General features: G+C 33.3%; 1 protein-coding gene across 2 annotated transcripts in view; it reads right to left on the bottom strand.

The window, feature by feature from the left end:
• The window catches only part of nAChRalpha1 (nicotinic Acetylcholine Receptor alpha1), a 207,893-nt gene that overhangs the window by 8,253 nt on the left and 178,771 nt on the right, over positions 1-20,869 (bottom strand). For both annotated transcript variants that reach the window (XM_053755270.1, XM_053755269.1), the window contains 4 exons: positions 16,267-16,311; positions 7,685-7,794; positions 1,775-1,955; positions 201-794 (listed from right to left, as the gene is read on the bottom strand). In XM_053755270.1, coding sequence (XP_053611245.1) covers positions 201-794; positions 1,775-1,955; positions 7,685-7,794; positions 16,267-16,311 — 930 coding nt within the window. The remainder of the gene's footprint in view (positions 1-200; positions 795-1,774; positions 1,956-7,684; positions 7,795-16,266; positions 16,312-20,869) is intronic.

The raw sequence follows: 20,869 nt of genomic DNA, 5'->3' as shown, positions 1-20,869 counted from the left end.
AGAATCGTAAATAGAGGAAATAAAATCACAAATCTTCAACTCATATTAGAGGTCATCATGCTGGAACATTTTGATTCTATTGAAACATTAGAAGTGAACAATAAAAATATTAAAAACCTAATATTATGTTAAAGAAATATAAATATTCAAAGAGGTTTTGCAATTCCTTCCGTATTTATTGCAGATTCAATATCTCTTACCTCATTTGGCTTATCGTTATCATCATCATCATCATCGGGTGGTTTCTCTGGCCTCTGTATACACAATATTTTGGGTAAAAAATCTATAAAGACCTTTCGCACCCACGGGGCCATGTGGTGGGTGACGGGCGACCTAAAATTTACATTTAGCACCACGATTGTGACAACTACTGATAATGTGACTAGCATCATAGTGAATAACAAATATTTTCCTAATAGCGGCACCGTAAGAGATGTCGGCGGGATAATTTCAGCTAACAGTAAGAAAAACACAGTCAAAGACAGAAGGATGGAAATACAGAGCGAGATTTTCTCCCCAGAATCTGATGGCAGGTAAAAGACAAGGACAGAAAGGAAAGAGATCCCAACACATGGGATGATAAGGTTGACTGTGTAGAAAAGAGTTTTTCTTCTAAGAGTGAGATTGAAGATGATGTCAGGGTATGGCTCTTCGCAACAAGAATAGAATTTCTCGTTCCGAGTCGCTGGCACCCGCATTATATCCCACTCTACAGAAATATAGTATTCCGAAAGATCTATCCCCATTCCTATTTGATCCGAGTCTGGCGTTTGCTTCAAGTGCCTCAAGTCCACCTGCAAAAGAAAAAAAAAATCTATTTCAAAATTTATTAGAATATCTATGATGTTTTTATTGTAAAAGTTACTATTTTCCATCCCATCGGGAATTTTAAGAAATCTTCATAATTACTTTATACATACCAATTTTCTAAGTCCAGTTTTGTTTGTGCGTTGTCTGATGATTATGATCACAGTAGAAAAGGGACCAGTAATAAGTAAGGTAGATTTGATCATAAAGAAATACAATAAAGAAAACCTAGTTACAATAGCTCAGTAGGATTATGATATTTCGGATTGAGATAACCCAAACAACCACTTAGATATAAAAGGCGTAGTTTAGGAAAAAGTAGCACAACATCCCGCTCGCGGCCATTCGTTATTACAGAATCAAACCGAATGTTTATCGCTATCTCTTACGCACATCTTAGGTGAGAATGGGATAGATAAATATGAGAACCCCTTGAACCTTAACCCGGGCGATATAAGAAGGCGTGGTGAGTATGGCTTTATTTATGTTGAAGGAAACAGAAACACATTGATTTATTAGCTTCCTCCTATCTTTCGAACGGTTTCATCTTGTAAGGCCTTTCGCTAAAATTTCTCAAAGTTTTTATCACTCCGTCTTTCATTGAATATCTTATTGTCCATATTATTTATTGGAACCCAACATATTTCAAGCAAGAAATATTGAAGGGAGCTTTTGTATAGCGGAATTTCGATTACATTCTTTTTTAGCGTTGGAAGAGATTTTTTACGATAGATACATACACACAATATGTATCACTGTGTACGAAACTTTACAAATTGTTTTCAGCATTTCATCCGCGGATTCGATCCCGTTACCAATTTGTTAATACCTATCTTATGGCCTATATTATATTAAGTACTCGTTATTCTATTAATCATACATTTTCAAATCGGATCTAGAAACAAGCGCAACGAAACATACTTTTTAGAATAAACATATGAAAAAAGATAATCCAGAAATTACAAACCGTGTAGCCATCGTAACTCCAGGAGCCGAACTTCATGAAGCAGGTCTGTTCGTCGAAGGGGAAATACTCGACGTCGATCTCACAGAACGACTTGTAAATGGCCGGCGGCTTCCACACCACCTTGCCGTCGTGATGGAGAATCGCCTTCGTCATGATCGTCACCTCGTAATTGCCGTCAGCGCTGTTGATAAATCGGTAAATGCTGTAGACTAAGCGCGATACAAATCGACTGTACAGTCAGGGACGGGTAAATAAACTCCCCACTTAAGTCATTTATCACAAGGGGGTCAGTATTTATTTCGAAAGTATATGTATAATATTATTTTTTTGATTGTTCTATGATATTTACTAGATACTTTAGATATTTTTAATATGTATTGAACTTCCATCTAGTAAGAGTATCGGATTTATATTGGTGAAAAAGAAAATGGTTTGAGTAGTTTCGAAGACAACAATTCCTTTTTATAATTTGTATATGTAATATTTCACTAACAGATATTCCAACTGTACTTATACTAGAAAGTTTTAAGAAAATTTTGTAAGAAAAAAATATGGCAATTAACTTTTGTAACATTTGCTTACAAAACTAATAAATTACACTAGTGTGAAGGCTATTTCAGTAGAATGTATTATTTTTAGATGAAATAAAAACAGAAATGGCATGTTAAATGTAATTTAAAGAGAAAACGCTAGTTTTAAATCTAAATAATGAAAATTGGTTACCGCATTGCGGCTCCAGGGGCTATACATTAAGAAATAAACTATACCGAAGACAATGCATCATTAGAACATTTGGTTGCACCAAATTGCAGCGCAAGTGGGAAGTCAAATAATTATACAGACTTTACGCGCAAATGAAAATGCATTGCTGTTTCGCACTCCATTGCACACGTAGTTTAGTTAATTCGTGTTACTAAGTCTTAATTGTTATTAACATAATAACTAGTGTTTATGTATTGCATTGCATGAAACTACAAAAATACAATATTTACTATGAATACTAATATTATAAAGAGAAAATATTTGTATTTTTGTTTGTAACGGATAAACTCGAAAACAACTCGACCGGTTTGTTATCTTGAAATTATGCATATATATAGTTTGAAGTACGGAGTAGACAGTAGCAAAGCCGTGGACAAAAGCTACTAATATAATACACATTTAAAAACTGTAAGCGTGTCTTATACTAAATAAATAAATAAACATAACCTGAGTATTATTTGAAAAAATAACTCGATATTAATGAACGATATTTTATCCAGAGTTGATAGAAATGTCTGACAAAAAGTCGAGCAGTAAAAGTAGGAAAACTGATTTTGGGTTCGGTTGCTGAAAAAGGAACCCTGAATCCGTGAATGTGCAATGGTTGATTGGAGGAGGAGAACGCTATTACTATTAAGTGTGTATTTTGTATCTTTTATTCTTCTTCTATGCGGGTCGACGGCAAATCTTCAACGCGAAATATATTCTGTTAGGTAGATAACATTTTTAAATAAATAATGATTCGCGCTTATAAAATCAAAGAACTTGTCTATAGGTGATTAATCAGTTAATATAAGAAATAAAGTGGCAAACTATCCCTTTATATTTCTCAGGAGCTCGTTGTTTTACTCTATATGTTTAATCTATATGTTGACGACTTTCGGGTAAGACAATGATTTTATAGTCAAATTTCTCTTAGATGGGAAGAAAAATAAAGATATCTCTTGTTAAATTATCCCTGTCGCTTTAAATAATAGTTTGTAGGATTAGACATATTTATGCATTGGAAACTCAATGCAGTTAATATAAAGTTTAGTTGCGTGTAAACTGCACGAATAGTTGAGCAATTATCTGGACATAAACGTAAATCACGTGCTCTGTCCTACATGTCCAATAACCTCTATGTCGAGGTAATAGAGGCGAATTTGCAATGAAGTCTGTAAGGTTGATGTGTTGTTGGCTGTACAGATCCACTCGTCTGGATTAGTGTGATGGAGTGCCGTTAGGAGTCGCGTGCTCTCGGGATTTGACCGCGTGATATTTTCATGTTATGCCATTATACAAGGACCAACTTATTTGGCTCGATCAAGGCATTGCTGCTTAATTTCGGAAAGCCAATGACTTTTTTAATTTCAATTTTGTCGAGTATCCTTGTAATTTTATACAGAATTAGTGAGTTGCACCAGTCAATTTTGCTTACTTTGGGTTTTTCTGCGCAGGTTAAAGTTAACTTCAAAGTTGCAATCGATAACTTTTTTTTTACCATATACTAGAAAGTATAAGTAAATTACTAGAAAGTAGAATTGCCCTGATGATGGCCCCCCACAATACGTTTCTAAAAAAAAAATTCTAACAAATACAATTCAATAGCTGCAATGTTAACACTTCTTTTTGATAAAAAAAAAAAACAAGTGATATTACAATAAAATTCTGCACACCCATTCGCGTCTACGAAACTCTATAGGCTTTCCAAAACTGTGACGTCAGACCTCTAAAAGCTTTGTCATAACCAACTTCAGAGTATTCAGAAAATTGTCTCATAAAATAGGTCACGCTCTCTTCCATTAGGCTAACGCTCAGCCATTAAAAATAAAGTTAACACAGAATACACAGCGGAGTGCTTTTAGGAACCAGGTGCATTAAAGAGTAACATCTATGTTTAAATTTGAAAATATTGCTGCGAATCACCATATTTGTATGGCGTGCTTTTCATTATTATATGGCGCTAATTTTCATGTTTTACGTTTACGTGAAAGCATGTTCTTGGGAATCTTAGCAGTTAAATTAGAATTTACTTATTTAACTCTATTGCACAATATACAATTTGTATTACAAGAGTCTAACAATCGACTTTTGAGATCTATGGAGAAAACTATGCGGGCGCAAGTATTCTCTTGTTGCATTTTTATATTTTTCCTATTATATTTCATGTTACATGTTAAGATATCAGTGATATGAATTTTGATTTAGCTTTTACTTTTGATTATAATTTAATTGTTTTCTTTTGACCACTACCGTTCGGTTGAACAGATTAAATTTATTTTCTCAGAGGTACACAAACTGATCCTGGTTCTCAAACCAAATATTGAATTGGTTACAATAGACCGACGATCAAACAAATTCTAATCATCAATTCGATAAAGATATTGAAGGTATTGTTAAGATTATCATCAAAATTAAAGACGCTATTTTGTTAGGGTTTGCCTTAGTTGATATCCGACGTTAAGCTCTTTAGATTAAAGACAGCAGTTATCTACTCTTCCACTTGAGCAACTCTCAACGCTTGCATCTCTCCTAGATAATAACACTTATTCAAATTATGAACCTTATCTCTTGTGACACAAGATTTAAATTCAGTAGAATGGCGGCGCTCGGTGTTAATGCATATAAATTTGGTGAACTGCTACCTGTAATGGCTGGCGCTGCAGAGACCGGGCCTTTAAAAATAATCGTGTTATGCTACGTCTCAAGTTAATACTAAATGAGGTTTCACGTATTGTAGTTACTTCACAAATTATTTTCGAGATTTCAGTGTCTCTGTCTCTTGAAGGAATGAGTTTTGAATTTTGCTTTTGAAAGTTATTTCAATTTTTTCATAAATTATTCGTTTAATTGATCGTTCTTCTTGTTTAAACGTGAACATTGGAATAGTTTTTTTTTCAGTTGGATCGGTTTGATTATTAACAATCTTCAATTTGATATAGTTATCATTAGAAGAATCTGTTTTATATTAAAACATATGTATATTTGTACATGAGATATCAAAACTTTTGGAACTTTTCATTTAACTAGTATATTTGACCTACGGCTTTGGTTGAAAAAAATAATATAATTTTACCATTAGTTACAACTTTACAGTATAATTATTTTGAATCAAAGCAGTAACTCATATTTACTATATTTTGAACAAAGCGAAAGAAATCCCTAGCGAAGGGTTAACAAAAATGGAGGATGCTTACCAGCAAAATAAAAAGGGTAAGCTGAATAAACTATCCCCTTCGCATTTTTCAAAGCCTTTGTTATTCCGGTTAAATTACGTACATAGTCGTTGTAAAAAAAGTAATATTTAATGGCGTATCTTTTTTAAGTTTTTTTTAAATTGCATAAGTGTGAAATACTACATAATTAAATGTACTTACATATATTTTATATGTAAACATTTAGTTATAAATGTCAATTGGCAAACGTGTAGGTATGACTCGTTAGGAGTGACACCTGTCTCATTTAATCAAGAATTTAAAACTTTTCATCACATTTCTGTCATGTTTCGCATGTTTTAGATTACATTTGTGGCTGAGAGGCCCCAACGCCCTGGGACATCGCTAAAACTGACGATTTTAAAGATTCGAATGCCTGCCTGACCTTCTCCTTCCTGCCTGATTTTCCTTCTCTATATATGATGTCTTTGAGCTGTTAAGGTTCTACGTCCCTTAGTCGCCACATACGAAATCCTTGTCGAATATGCATTTAACCTATTCTAGTGCGGTAACTATATGTATGTCACCAAATTCTTTTCATCACATATTATAACGTAAATAAATAAATGTTAAATTTGAAACGTCTTGCAATATTTATATCTCATAGTTCGGATTTATCTCACAGAGTACAGTTCACTGCAAAAATAAATCAACTGCTGCAATCAAATCAAGAGTTCTAAATTCTTAGCAGTAAGGTCTAAAATCGTTGATTTTTTCGTTGACTGCAACCAAATTCAATCGGAGGCTATATTACATACCGCCATTCATTCTCTGGCAATAGTTCAAGACCATAAATCGATGGTTACTTCCGACGCGAGCTATATACTTTTTGGCGGAGACAAAGACTTTTTGTCGAGTGTATAAGAGTGTGAAGAATTGTATTCAGTTTTTGTTATCGATGTTCTGTCAATTTAACTTTTAGTGTCTCAGTTGATACTAGCAGATTGACAAGAATTGCGGATTTTGAAATTGGCCTGGTTGCGGAGTCACTGATGTTAAAAAAATAATAACTTTTGGATTTCGATTACAAGGACAGATATTGTGATTACATAATTATATTTTACATTTCATATTTATTTAATTTAATATTTCAATTCCCTGTTTCTTTTTTCTATAATTTCCAATCCATGATGTATGTATTTTGATAGTTTGTTAATTAGTATTTTTTTATGTATTTTCTTTTATATGAATGAAAAAATGTTTTTTTTTGTTAAAGTAAAGTGAACCACCGTTAATTCCACTTTCTTAAACTTCCTCAAATCAATTTAGAAAACTTCCCCACGCCCGTACCTCCCAATAAAAGTTAACTTTACTTTACGAACAGCTATAAAGTCCTATCCTATTGGACGGTATCTTCTTATTTTCGGGATCCTGGACTAATACCATTACTCTACATTATCACGGCGAGTCGACAAGTTTATCGGAAGTTCAACCGCAGACGGAAACTGTCTAACTTGTCCTGGCTTTAAGTGGTTTTTCTTATGTTATTTTTTTGGACTTGATAGATGCAGAGACACGTGTGTTAATTTGGAAGAATTTGGTGCAAAGCAATCAAATCAAATTTTTTCTAACAAGATACAGATAACGAAATGGTGAATACACCATATTGCAATTTTTAGGGATTTGAAAAGATCTACAAACATTTCAGTTTTCAAATCGGATTTCTACGTTAGAAATCAGATTTGAAAACTGAAATGTTTCGATTTGCGCTGATCCTTCTGTACCTAATAACGCAAATATCGATTTACATTATCCCAGACCTCATTCTTTATTACCCATCATGAATATCGAAGATTATTAAAAAAATATATACACGCACGTGTAAACTGATTTTAATAACCTTACTTGTAAAGTTGTAGCATGAGGTATATAGATAGAAAGAACGTAGAAATACTAACAAATTAATATTCCTAACAATATGCCTAAAATATTAATATACCAATATACTTACTTATTATAAAGCACGATGTCTGGCAGCCATATGTGTTCAGAAGGCACATGCAGCGTGTCCACACCCCCGTAGTCGTCAGGATTCCATTTTAGTTTGTAGTCGTTCCATTCCTGTCAACAAGTTAGTTTTGAGTTATATAGACGATGTTCTCTTCGTCGGAAATCAATTTCAATGATCAGTGCTTAGTTGTTACAAGTTCCTAAAGTGTAAATAACCGTATTCAAGATTAAATTTTGAAATAGTACTTTACGTGTACATCTTTGGTAAAATTATTTTAAAAAACAAATCTTCATGATTTTTACGAATTCCTGATTGTATCGAACATATCATATTTATTAAATTTATTGAGATATTTGGGGTTTGAATGGCTATTGAATTAACTCGATTTGTTCGCATTAAAGTTTTGCATACTTGGTATTGTTTATACGTTATATCTATAAAAAATATTTAAAACGAATAAGTTAGCTATACTTCTATCCAGATACAAATTTCTAATTTTAAAAAAATATAAATTTTAAAATGGCTATTCCGCTATATTGACCCCGAAACAGGGCCTTCGGTTTTAGATTTCCAATCGCAGCCCGGAACCCAATAAGGGCAGCAATTTCCTCCGGTCCGAGTCAACAGCGACTCTTTAGTGCGCAAGACACGAGGGTCGGATATGAAACGGTTTTACGAAGCCACTTGATTCCGAGTCCATAGTTCAGGACTCCAAATCAAAGGAACTACTCGTTAAACTTTACTGCCATTTTTTATTGTTGTTCGTTTGCTACTATTTTTGGTTCACGATCCGATTTCGCTTTTTACCGGTTCTTCTTTGGAAGATATGTCATTATGAATGAAAGAAATAAGTTTACAGTGTACTCTATGTGAAGTTGCTTTTTATTTGTTTGCCTTTTATTCGTCATTTGAAGCATTGCATTACTTGTAATTCTCATATAGGTAAATTTACTAATTTTATTGCTACAAACCAGTATACATTATAATGTTATAAACAATTGTAAAAGGTAAATAGTAAACTTTAAGGCAAAATTAAAAAGAAAACAATGCGGCTTATAAAAATTGAATAATAAATAAATATGAGACATAATTATTTGTAATACAAAACCTGCTATCAATCCACTATCAATCCGCTTTAAAGATAACTTCCGAAAGTAGTACTCTTAAAACCTTTGGCTGATGTTCAGATAGCTTTGTCTGTTTGTTTGTGCACATTCCATTAACGCAATTCAATTAAACGGCCAGCAATAAAGACATAAGCAAGACGCCTTGAGTTATCTCGCTTAGACAAAATTTAAATTGAGTTTTAGGAGCAGTAATTTCTGAACGCGGCCCCGCCTAAATAATAATTGAGTTCCGTGGCATATTGAGGTTTTGTCTCACGAAGATATTTTTAATCAAACAGTGTTAATTATGATAAGGAATATGTAATTTACCAAATAAATATATTTCGGATCGCATGTTGATTTAACAGGAGCAATATTTTAACAATACGAAATAGTACCTATAATTGAGATAATATGTGGATGATGACGATGTTTTTCCAGACAGGAATGACAATAGATTGTGAAAAAAGTTGATACAGATTCAGTATCACGTCTTTTACACTAAAGGAGTAGACAGTGCCAAGAGTAGCGAAATTTGTGGACCAAGTTTAGCTGAATGGCTTGTTGGCGGTCGCTATCTATGAGAAAAATCTTCATTTCAATTTAGAGCACCTTCCCTTGATTGACTTTTGTGTTAAAAATTTCCTAAGAGCACATGACAACAAAAATTTAATTAAGCCACTAAGAGCAAATGAGAAACTACTCCCACAAAACAAAGGTCTTAACCTATGTGTATCTGTATTCAGCTCATATTGCCTTTCTTAACAATAACACAAGGTAACAAGAAAATGGGTTTTGCTACGCTTACGAGAAATGGGGTTTGGTTTATGAATCATTATGCTGTAATTAAAGGAGAATAATGTACCTTTATTGTGGACATACGTCGGAATTAACACTTTGGTAAGGAGGCTGTTACAAATTACTGTTAATGACATCTTAACATGCTTGTAATTTGTCAAGATTACATTTTGATTGAGTTTTGATTGTATGTCTTTTGCAAAAATTTTAAGTCAATTAAGAATACATACTTTCACTGAATGTGATAACTGTAATGTACTCGTAATAGTGTCTTAAATTTGGCATAGGAGGCAAATTAAAAATATTACTTGCATGCCTTTTGATTTTTGAAGCAAGAGAGAACATTGATATTGTCAAAACTGAACACGATTAAAAAAAGGAATTTCCCGATTGCTTGCACGAGCCTAAAGAAAAAAAAAAGAATAGAAAAAACCGTCAGCTGTCACGAAACGACTAGGGAGAGGGAGCGGTCAATTTAAAAACGCTTGACGATCGCCCACCCCGCTGTGTTAAAAGCACTGAATTTTAATATTAGACCGCGCCGTTTTTTGTTGGCAAATTACAAAGAGTTTTATTCCGAACATTTCAGTTCTCGATTATGCGGCCATCGTGAAATGTGTGTTCGAATTTCGACGGTTCAGTGCGCGCCGCAGCCCTTTTTACTTTTTATTCGATTTTCGATTGGCTGTAATTAATTGTGTGTTTGAAGTCATTATTTGCAAAACTGGCTTTATTTATTTCCGAGGTTCAGTTGTAATCGTGGTTCCACAAAGTAAAAACATATCTCCATTAAAATAATACGTAAATATTAATACACATTATATAATGCTGGCCACGAAAGATGAGACTGCGCAGTAGACGATTTATGTTTTTGCTATTTCGCAAGCAATACAACCAGCCAAGTTCCAACTTCCCAAACGCGCATCGTACAAATGCATCGCATATAAAACGCCCTGCATGGATCATAATGCAGCGGTAATAGAGGCGAGTTTGAGTTGAATTTGGGAAGCTTGATGTGCTGTCGACTGTAATACAATTTCGTAAGTTAACATCAATTTTCAATTTAGCGTATGATCATCGTTTCAAATTGTAATTAGTGCAATTCCATGGAGAAAATTCACTTTCAATTTTATAATAGAGAGGGATATTAAATTTATCTCGATATAAATTAGTATAGACTGCAAGATCTGTGCTTCAAAGGCGACTAAACTTTTTAATGGAATCAAACTCCATCTAGTTAAACTTCCCAACTCACTTTAAACTAAAATTGACCAAAGGGTTTTTAATTCCTTGCCTTTCTAAGCCTTGATTCTTTAATAATAAGGTATTTTACTGTACATGCGCAATATAATTTAAAGTCTTAGGCTTTGCCCGCGTGAATATCCTATCCAAAAAAGAGAACTCAAAGGTATTAGACGCATTTTAAAACTTTTCTTTCTCTGACTTCTCTCACACAATAAACCCGATTTTCTTCTTGCTGTTCATGCATATTCAAGGGTTTGTCTTATACCTTAATCGCCTCGTACGATATCAACGAAATAATAAGGAGTGGTCTTACTCTGGGGCGAGAAGCACACGCTGAAATTTATATTTAAATCCAGCAAAAACGCAACATTGCTGAAAAAGCAATGCATTTATTTGTCCAAATTCTTATTCGCTCCACCACGGCTGATAACTTCAACATTTTTGTTATAAACAATCTCCTGTATTACAGTCCGTTTGTTTTTCTCTTTGTTGATGATATTTTCGCGTTGTTCAGTCTCGAAAGTTATTTCGTTGCTCATCGTCTGAATTGTTTTTGTAAATAGCGAACAGCATAAAAACAAAAAACACTTGTATAAAGTTTTTAGCGTTTGATCATAGCTTGATCTGCGAGTTTCGCTTTAGGAATAACTCAGCTGAAATTATTTATACACGACTTGTTAAAAGGAGTGCCATGTTTTTTGACTTCATATGCAGTGTCATTACAGGCTATTACGGCTAAAGACTCTAGGCTACAAAGTAATCTACGCGCGTGTGACAACCCTGATGTGACAGGCGTTCGTATTAGGTGGGCCGTATGCCTATTGCCTGCTTGGCATATGTGTCAAAATCACCCAAATAACAAAGTCTCCGAAGCTCTATAGTAGGCTAAATATCGCTAATATAATATATATAAGTCGGGCACATTGAGATGATCAGAAATGAGCACACAACTAAAGGAGGGAGAGGATATAGGTATGTAGATATATGTTAATTTAACGAATTAACGGTGTTTGTATAGTTCGATGCCAATCTTTAACATTTTCGTGCACGACAAGCAGTTGTAACAATTCAACTTCTTTTGTGCCTTATCGTCTGCGAAAGTGTTATTGCTAATGATATTAAATGTATTACAAAAACAACCAAGCTTCTCATAAATCAAATATTCTTAATTCAATTTCAACTGGTTATTGGTTCCCTTCTTTACAATATCACCAAGAAACCACATAATCCCAGTTCATTTCACGCTGACCCAAGATATTTTTTTATTACAAAACATGAGTGACGGGAACTTTTCCCGAACTGTATCATAGTTGGCACCCGGGCTTTTTGCCTATCCCTGCCAGGGGTCATAAATCATCCCGGCTCAGGGGTTAACACGTTTTTCAACCCTTCATATGTTTTATATTTCATCCCTCGACATTGAAACTCGATTAAGGTAGATTAAAAGTTTTTACGCTGTTTTTCGCTCATGAATATGTCGTCGATTGTTGTTTAAGTATCAGTAGTCTGCCATTCGTTTTATTGTTGCGCCCTGGTGCTTCACTCCCGTGGGAATTTCGGGTTATATTCTACCCGTATATCAAATGTCATTACAATCGGTTCAGTACATTTTTATTATTACTCTGATACTAAAATTGGTTTATATGGTAGGCCCTATCGTGTAGGTTAGATTAGTATTGAAGGTATAGTGGATAGATAAGTTTAATTATGATAGATTAGGAAGAATAGGTAAGTTCTACCTGTATGATTGAACTAATTATTAAAGACTGTTTTCTGTTCAAGTGAGTTTGTGTCACACTTTCCCCATTATGAGTACATGACGGCATCCAGTGTTCCACGATTAGGAAAATCGGTAGGTCTAAAGTTTGGACCCTAATTACTTATTTAATTATAAGTAATTAGGTATAATGTGCGTAGGTAGGTAGACCGTACTAATAAATTTTAATTTCATTTGTTTTTAATTATTTTATTTACCAAAACTATGTTATATGTAGGGGCATCGACAACTGACCAACAGAATTATTACCAGCTCATACAACACGCAATAACAACACATTCATTGGACACTAACTTTCACTTGGCATCTCTTTCTATTCACTCCTTAAATATCCTGCATCCCTTTCACACTATCGAACCAAGTTTCCCTTTCAAGAAAGTTCTGATAATAAAAATGTTATGATTCTGATGCTGAAGAAAATACGAGATTTATATATCTGTGGGTTATTTGGAGTCGAGAATGTATGCTGTAATAAAATAGTATTTATTCATCTTCCCCCATGACATACTTAAGTTTTATCTGATATGTTGACCTTCTCGTATTGGGGGAAATATCTTTTTCATAAATAATGAGCGAGTCTTTGACCTATTAATAAATTGATTGCGAAAGGAATCAATGATCCGAGATATACTTTTATTCCGATCAGAAATCGTTGTTCAACTAATAATTATAACCATATTTCCTTGCTAATTAATACTATTATTATAAAGAGGTAAGCGTTTGTGAGTTTGTATGTTTGAGGCGGGTAATTTCTGAAACTACTGAACCGATTTCAAAAATTCTTTCACTATTATATAGGTACATTAGCCAAAATTGCTATAGGCTATATTTTATCTCAAAATGCCCACGGGAGCGAAGCCCCGGGTAACATCTAGTATTATGTCGACATTTTTATAATAGGTTAGATAGTTTTATTTTAGTGTATGTCTTATGTTTTTGTCTAGGAAATAGTTATGTTCCTTGGCTCACAGCATGTGTTGGACAACTGTAAGGGCTGTGTGTATCTTATAGAATAAATAAATAGGTTTCAACGAGCGTTCACTAGTTTTTCATGGGTCGTTGTAACACGACCTGAAACGTCCAAAATATAAATGGGACGTACTTGTATTAGGCAATTAATTACAATAATATTCCGTTGACAAAAAACTGGAAATTAAGATCGTAATAAATAATTAAATAATAAAATTAAATTAAACAGTTAATAAAATCGAGGTACGACACTTCAAAGGCATTGTATAAACGTAACTACAAATATAATATTATATAATAAGAGCTTTGTCAACATTCTCCCCATTCGCAGCTCCCTGTTTCCTTATTATATGTGGAGCTCAAATTAAACAGTGTGTAGATAAATATACACAACATTTTTATTTAATTTTATATAATTAAGGTTTTTTATTATGGCCGTTGTCTATATTTAGATAAGCATTAAGTGTTTTTGTACCGTTGCTAAATATTATAATTGCAAAAGTAAGTTTATTTGTTATCTCTTCATGCTTTATGTGCTAAACCAATACTTTGAAATTAAAATTTTCCATACAATGTAGTTTGAAGTACGAAGAAAGATATAGAGAATTTGTTTTCTCGAAAAAAATATCTATTCCTGTGTTAAATATTGCAGGCTTTTAGCTAGTTTTCTTATATTTTAAGGCCAATAAGAATGATCTGTATTGTATGTAATTACACAGTTCATTAAAATATTAAATATCTTTAATATTTTATGTGTGTGACCAAGTCACGTGCACTGCGTGCTACACTGGAGGTCCCGGGTTCGATCCCCGGTCAGGTCAACATGGGAAATGATCTTTTTCAGATTGACCTACTTGTATGTTTATCTATATATGTTTATGTTATAGAATATAGTATCGTTGTATTAGTGTCCCATAACACAAGTTTCGAACTTACTTTGGGGCTAACTCAATCTGTATGATTTGTTCCTATATGTTTAATTTATTTAAAAATTTAATATTCAAGCTACAGCTTATAAATATGTACAATTCTAAAATAATACATTGTAATAATGCATTTTCTAAATGAATGACCATCAAAAATCTTGACTACGATAATATGGCATAAATGTAAAATGACACAATATTCTTTCCCTCAACATTAGCCAGTTCTTAAACTTCTCCTGCGTATTTTATATTTTGCACTCGCTCTTTGCTTAGTATTCCACCCACGCTAAATATTAATTTTATTATTTTCCTCCCTGGCCCTTCTAAATTAATGACTGTAAGAACTTTTTGTTTAGCTGCTCGTGTTAGATTTAACATTGTACAAAAGAAATTCTGTATCCATTAGCAGAAAACTAGCAGGGATCTCAAACTGTACCCCAATATAATAGCTAACAATATTTTAATATTATATGCGAAACATTTTACCAGTTAGCCAATCAAAAACAAAAACTCGGCAGAGGTTTTAGATGTTATAATTTTAGAATGTTTCAAAGGGAAAAAAGATAAATAAAATTAAGGAAATCGTTAATTAAAATTCTTTCGTTTTTCTTTATTTTATCAAGACCACTTCCCTTCAACTGGCTGGCTTGTAAAAAATGTGTTCTAAAAAAAAAATCGTTTTTTATTAGTCTCTATTGTCCCACTCCTGGGTAAAACAAGACATGACTAACTTTTACACGCAAACGGCCACAGCAAATATCTTAATTTACAAATACAAATTCAACGACAACTATTATTGTTTTTGTTTTATTACCAAAACATTCCCTATTGCAACCGATCGTTAAAAAAACTAGAACAATATACCTATATTATTTCATGTATATAATAAGGCTTTACACCATAAAATACGAACCATCATTAAATCAGGATTGACAAAAACATTTTCACACATGACAGACCAATTCAAAACAGGGACATATTTCTTCCTGTACATTAAAAGTTTCCCCATAGGCTGTCCTTACGTCTCACGACAGAATTGGGATATTTGGGGCAAACAGGACATATCCTATACCTTTGACAAATAGTTCTGTCAACGACGGAAGGGACTCTGACATGTCTGGCCCTTTCTTTCAGCCTCTAGCTGCCAAGGTGAGTAATAGAACGTCAGTGATTGGCTCTTATAGGATGGGCTATCTGGCTATCAATCAGGGAAGTAATTTAACTATTAACGACATTTATAGCCATGTCTGCCTGCGGTTATTACCGATAATAAAAGGATATAGGGTATTCAGTTTTTAGAATTGTGACAACTGTGTCTATTAGATAACTATAATAATGCTAACATATTATAAAGAAAGGCCTCCGTCGCGTCTGTCTGTCTGTTCCCGATAAATTAAAAAACTACTGCATGGATTTTTCGTGCGGTTTTCACCAATTCATTTTGTTTTTACCCGAATGAAGGCAGGACGGGCCATTAGTTTCTTATAAAATGCTCTATGTAGTACCTAATCTGTATAGATAATTTATTAATTTTCGCTGTGCTGGGTGGCGCTAGTGTGCATGTTTGTGAGCCTTATTATAATCCCAACACTGTCGCCGAATTCAGACGCATGCCGACGCGAATGCATGAACATTGCGTAATTTGTATGATAGCTTTTATTTACTGCAATGAAAAACCAGCAATGTATAGGTACCTAATCTGCCATATTTGGCAAACTGTTCGACGACAGTATGGAGCCGGCATGAGACAATGGAACTCACCTGTTCTACCCACACGTTCGTTGTCATGATTTGATTCTTAAGATTCTGAAAAGAAAGAAAAACGATTGTTAGACGATTATATATTTCAATTATAAGCTTTAAAATAATATACCTATCATATATGATTATCCAAGTTATATAAACGCACTTGGCTGTTTATAATATATTCGAGTGAAAACAGACAAAATTATTCATTTTTAAATAATTCGCAAAACACCCGTGGCCATAGTATAGTAGTATAATAGTATAGTCATAATTTCGCATTTATTTTTCTCAAAGTTATTCGTTACAGTAAAATGGTTTAATCATGAAAATAATTGGAGCATCCTAAAATATCCTAGTGTGAAAATTTTACGCTAATAATTCGGACATGCGAGTCAATATTTCGTTAAGTTTGACCTACTTGCCAAAGATCAAAATTAGCCTGGCTGGTCATAATTAATGTTGCTATGACGTGAAACGGTTGGAGGTGGAGATATTAAGTATGGGTTGCAACCAGTCAACTTTGATTTTAACTTTAACCCGCGCAGAAAGGCGCAAATTACACTATTTAAACGTTAGCGATCACACAGTACAGTTGTAATGATTTCTTGTTCCAGTTATGAAGCTTGTGGCGAATACATTTCTGTATACTTTTTGACTAAGTTTCTTCGTAACTTCTGAAAACTTTTAAGTATTCGCTCAACCAATTTCTACAAATAAATAAATAACCTTCATTATAACACCTCAATAGCTATATTAATTCTACAAATCAACTTGGGGCAAAAATATTTTTTTGTATATATTTATGTATGTTATGTATTGTTGCCGTTAGTGAATTGTGTATGAAAATTAACAATAAATAAAATTGTTCGTCGAATAAAGTGAAAATCCATGTATATATATGTACGTATATACTTTTGACAAATATATAACTAGATTTTGAACATTAACATACAAGAAACCCAATCTAATGTCCTTAATTTTATTGCACACCTTAGATAAGCTAGATTTAAGTGTTTTGCCGATTATTATTGGGGTGTTCCAACGACGTCATAAATGCTAAACGACACATAAAAAATATTATGTCGATTTGTTTTCATAGCGAGTGTCCGATTAGCAGCCGATTGTTTACGAACCTTATCGATTACGGAATCAGTTGAATAATTTTGTTACCTTTTTATTCGATTTGTTTTTACGATTCCCGAGATTGTTATTATGATTGTGATTTTAAATTGGCCATTTTATTGATGTTAGGAAGGAACGGTGTTTTCAGCGTTCACAGCTTTTGATTAGCTAATTTATGTATAGGTATCACAAACTCAAAAGGCAAAAGATTTATTTATATTAAAAAAATATTATACTCAAAAAATACTGAACCGATTTAGATGAAATTTGGCGCAGAGGTGGAAGAAACGTTGAAGAGAAACATGGGACATACTTTTTATTATGGGTTTTTAATAAAGATATTAATATTTAATATTTTGACTAAAGTCAGTCTTATTTTTAACAGAAAATATGCCAGTCTTTCGATTTAAAAAAACTTCTATTGAAATTAATCTTTAACCAAATTGAAAAGGAAATGAAATAGTTTTTTTCTTAAAAAGGGATAAATTTAAGGCAATTTCACATTTACACAAGTATTAATTTGATATGAAAAGTGATATAATAAGTTACGTGAATAAGTGACATGCATAATAAGAAAAATAATAATTTACTTATTTTCAATTAGCATGTCTAATGAAACTGGTTACAGTAGGTATATGTAGGAGTCATGAGAGATATCCTTAGGCGACTTGAATAAAATCTAGCACCAGTACAATAACACATTATATAAGAAAGAACAAAGGAACTAACAATTGCAACTCAAATTGCCAATTCGATACCTCTAATTGAAGATGTGCCGCGAGTATAATCAAATCATATTGGTTAGGTTAGCTCGTTAATATTGGATAAATAACGTTTATGCAGCGCCAACCAATTACCAAGTTTAATTAACTAACCCTTCTCTAAACTCATGCACATACGTCACGTATTATATGATTAACGTACCAATACAGGGTTACTGGTATCAAACGCTTTTGCGTTTGATACCAGTACTCCTAAAGACTACTTGGGTACATCAAAACAAGCAACATTTATTCTAAGACTTTTCGTGATTCGTAGTTTGTTTTCATATAAAAAAAAATAGAATCTAATTTGCGATTCTCTCTCTATGTAATAGTCAAGCAACACGAGACAGTACAGTAGCGTTGTGTAGCGGAATCGAACAGAGTTAATGTTCTATAGAAACGACATTAATGTTTGTATCTAATACGTTTAGACAAAAGTCGTAGAACAAAAGATGTTAGTCTCTATATACCTTATGCGCCTTTGGAAGGTTATGCGTTAGATACCAGTAACCATGTATATACATTACTTTATACCGTTTTTGGATGGAACGAAAAAACTATAGTAGCAGGTTGATGTAGGCTGGAAATGATGAAACGGCTTTTGAAAATGTTTACATCAACAAATAAAAAAGAATTTCTTTTTGGCATGATAGGGAACTATTTAAATTATTTTCTTTCGGCGTTTCTTCACAGCATGGTCGTTCCAAAATGCTTGTAGTTTGTAGCTTTTTTGAGCCATTAAAATTGTTTGCTGTAATGCTGTAATTTTTACCAACTGGAGTAGCTTTTTTCGATTCATGTTCTTATTGCATGTCGTCATTATCACATAATTTTTTTACACTTGTTCGCACATCAACATTCACCTCAATTCCATTTCACCATTAAACCAGCCATACTGTTATATGACTTTCGAATTTCGCAGTTCTCGGCTCGGTCTTCCCCGTAACGGATAAAGACGTGTTAGTTTATATATCAATGGTTGTAACTTGTTATTGAAAAATAGATTTTTCTTCCAAATCTACCTAATTTATTTCATTCCGGTAAACTATTAACACACAGTAAATATTGTACTCGAGACAAGTTACAAGAGCAGTATCATTAACAGCATCTCGATCAATCTTAACTTTTTCAATACAAACATTTTTAAGTCATTTGTAATCGTCTCAAGCTATCTTGACAAAACTGCACTTTACCAGCTCTTGTTGCGCAAGTACAGTGTCCTTTTTCAGAGGCAATATTTAATTGAAAAAGTTGTACCGTGTTTACATGAAATTAGTTATTTTGTGAGTTAGTACTAGACGCCCGTGCTAGCTTCGCTGGGATAAACACATGATAAATTACCATTAAACCTTCATCAGTAATCACTCTATAAATTGGTGTGCACATGAAAATCCGTGCAATATTTTATTGTTTATCGCGAACAGACAGAGGTGGCTTTGTTTTATAATAGGTACGATGTCGCTGTCTGCCATCGCTTGTAAATGTGAAACTAAATATTTGAGAAATATAATTATATAGTTGCAGTTAGCATAATATCGATTTGTGAAAAAGGTGAAGACATAATTTTATCTAAATTTATAAATAATGTAATAAAGTAATTGTTATGCTAAATTTTATGACACAACTATGTAAATATGTTTGTCTTAATATATAATAAAATATCAAAATATATAAAGGGCAAAAAATAAAATGAACCTTCACAAAATCTGTCACATCATCACGTGGTAAAAGTAAAAACTCTAATAAGACAACCTTGAAAACTTACTCAAAATTTGTCAACCCCGAAAATCATAGAACAAAACCCCAATTGCTGCTGGCAGCTTCAACTTAATAACCAAGTGACATGTCTCGTGTAAACGTGGCATAGTTTCCTTTCGTTTAACTGGACATAGAGTAATATTTCATGTAGCATGTCGGCTCCAACGGAGCAAGTAATTAATAACAGTGTCAATCTTCTGAGAATTTAGGTAGAATGAGATGTGCGCTCTAACTTAAATTACTTGTTTGTTCTTCTAGTTAGTGCAATTGACTAACTTGACCTCGGTCATATTCTCGGGTGTGTCCAATTGCATCCTCGCGTGTTAAGCCCCGAAGCCCTAAGCTTGCGGAAACAACATGCTTTAAAAACAAAACACTATAGAATAGATATTTCATATAATATCGTAATCGTCAAATATTGCTATGGAGATTTCTGAACTATGCTACAAATAAACTAAGCTTTAATCTTGTAATACTTACCGAATCCCCTTATTTTTCTACCATATTTCTTTGTAAAGTAATTTTTACATACATTTAGTAATATTATGTATTCGTTATTGCCAAGGTACTAGATATAAGCTTATCATAATATTACTGTTTGTCCCTACGCGTATTATGAATTCCTATCGCGTGGAAGTGTTGACTATAGACCCGTACCGTAATCGAAAATGTCTCATAAACCCTACTCAGTTTTTGTGTTAAGATCAAGTAGGATTTGTAAGAAAATATATGAGATTCATGAAATCTCTTACGTCAACGTGTTACGAATAGTATTGGCGACCGTTAGGGCGTATCGTTTAGATTTCGTATGAAGCAAATATGCTACCTATATAGATGACATTTCAATACTTGCAAAAAAAGGTTATAGGTTTGACCGCTAAGTGTGTCTGACTATCTGTCTGTCTGTCAATTTGTCTGTCTGCGTCACCGTAGCTTATCAACGGGTGAACCGATTTGAATGCGGTTTTTTTTTA

This window comes from Plodia interpunctella, chromosome 15 (genome assembly GCF_027563975.2).
Source record: "Plodia interpunctella isolate USDA-ARS_2022_Savannah chromosome 15, ilPloInte3.2, whole genome shotgun sequence".
Taxonomy (NCBI): Eukaryota; Metazoa; Arthropoda; class Insecta; order Lepidoptera; family Pyralidae; genus Plodia; species Plodia interpunctella.
This window is presented reverse-complemented; position numbering and strand designations above follow the sequence as displayed.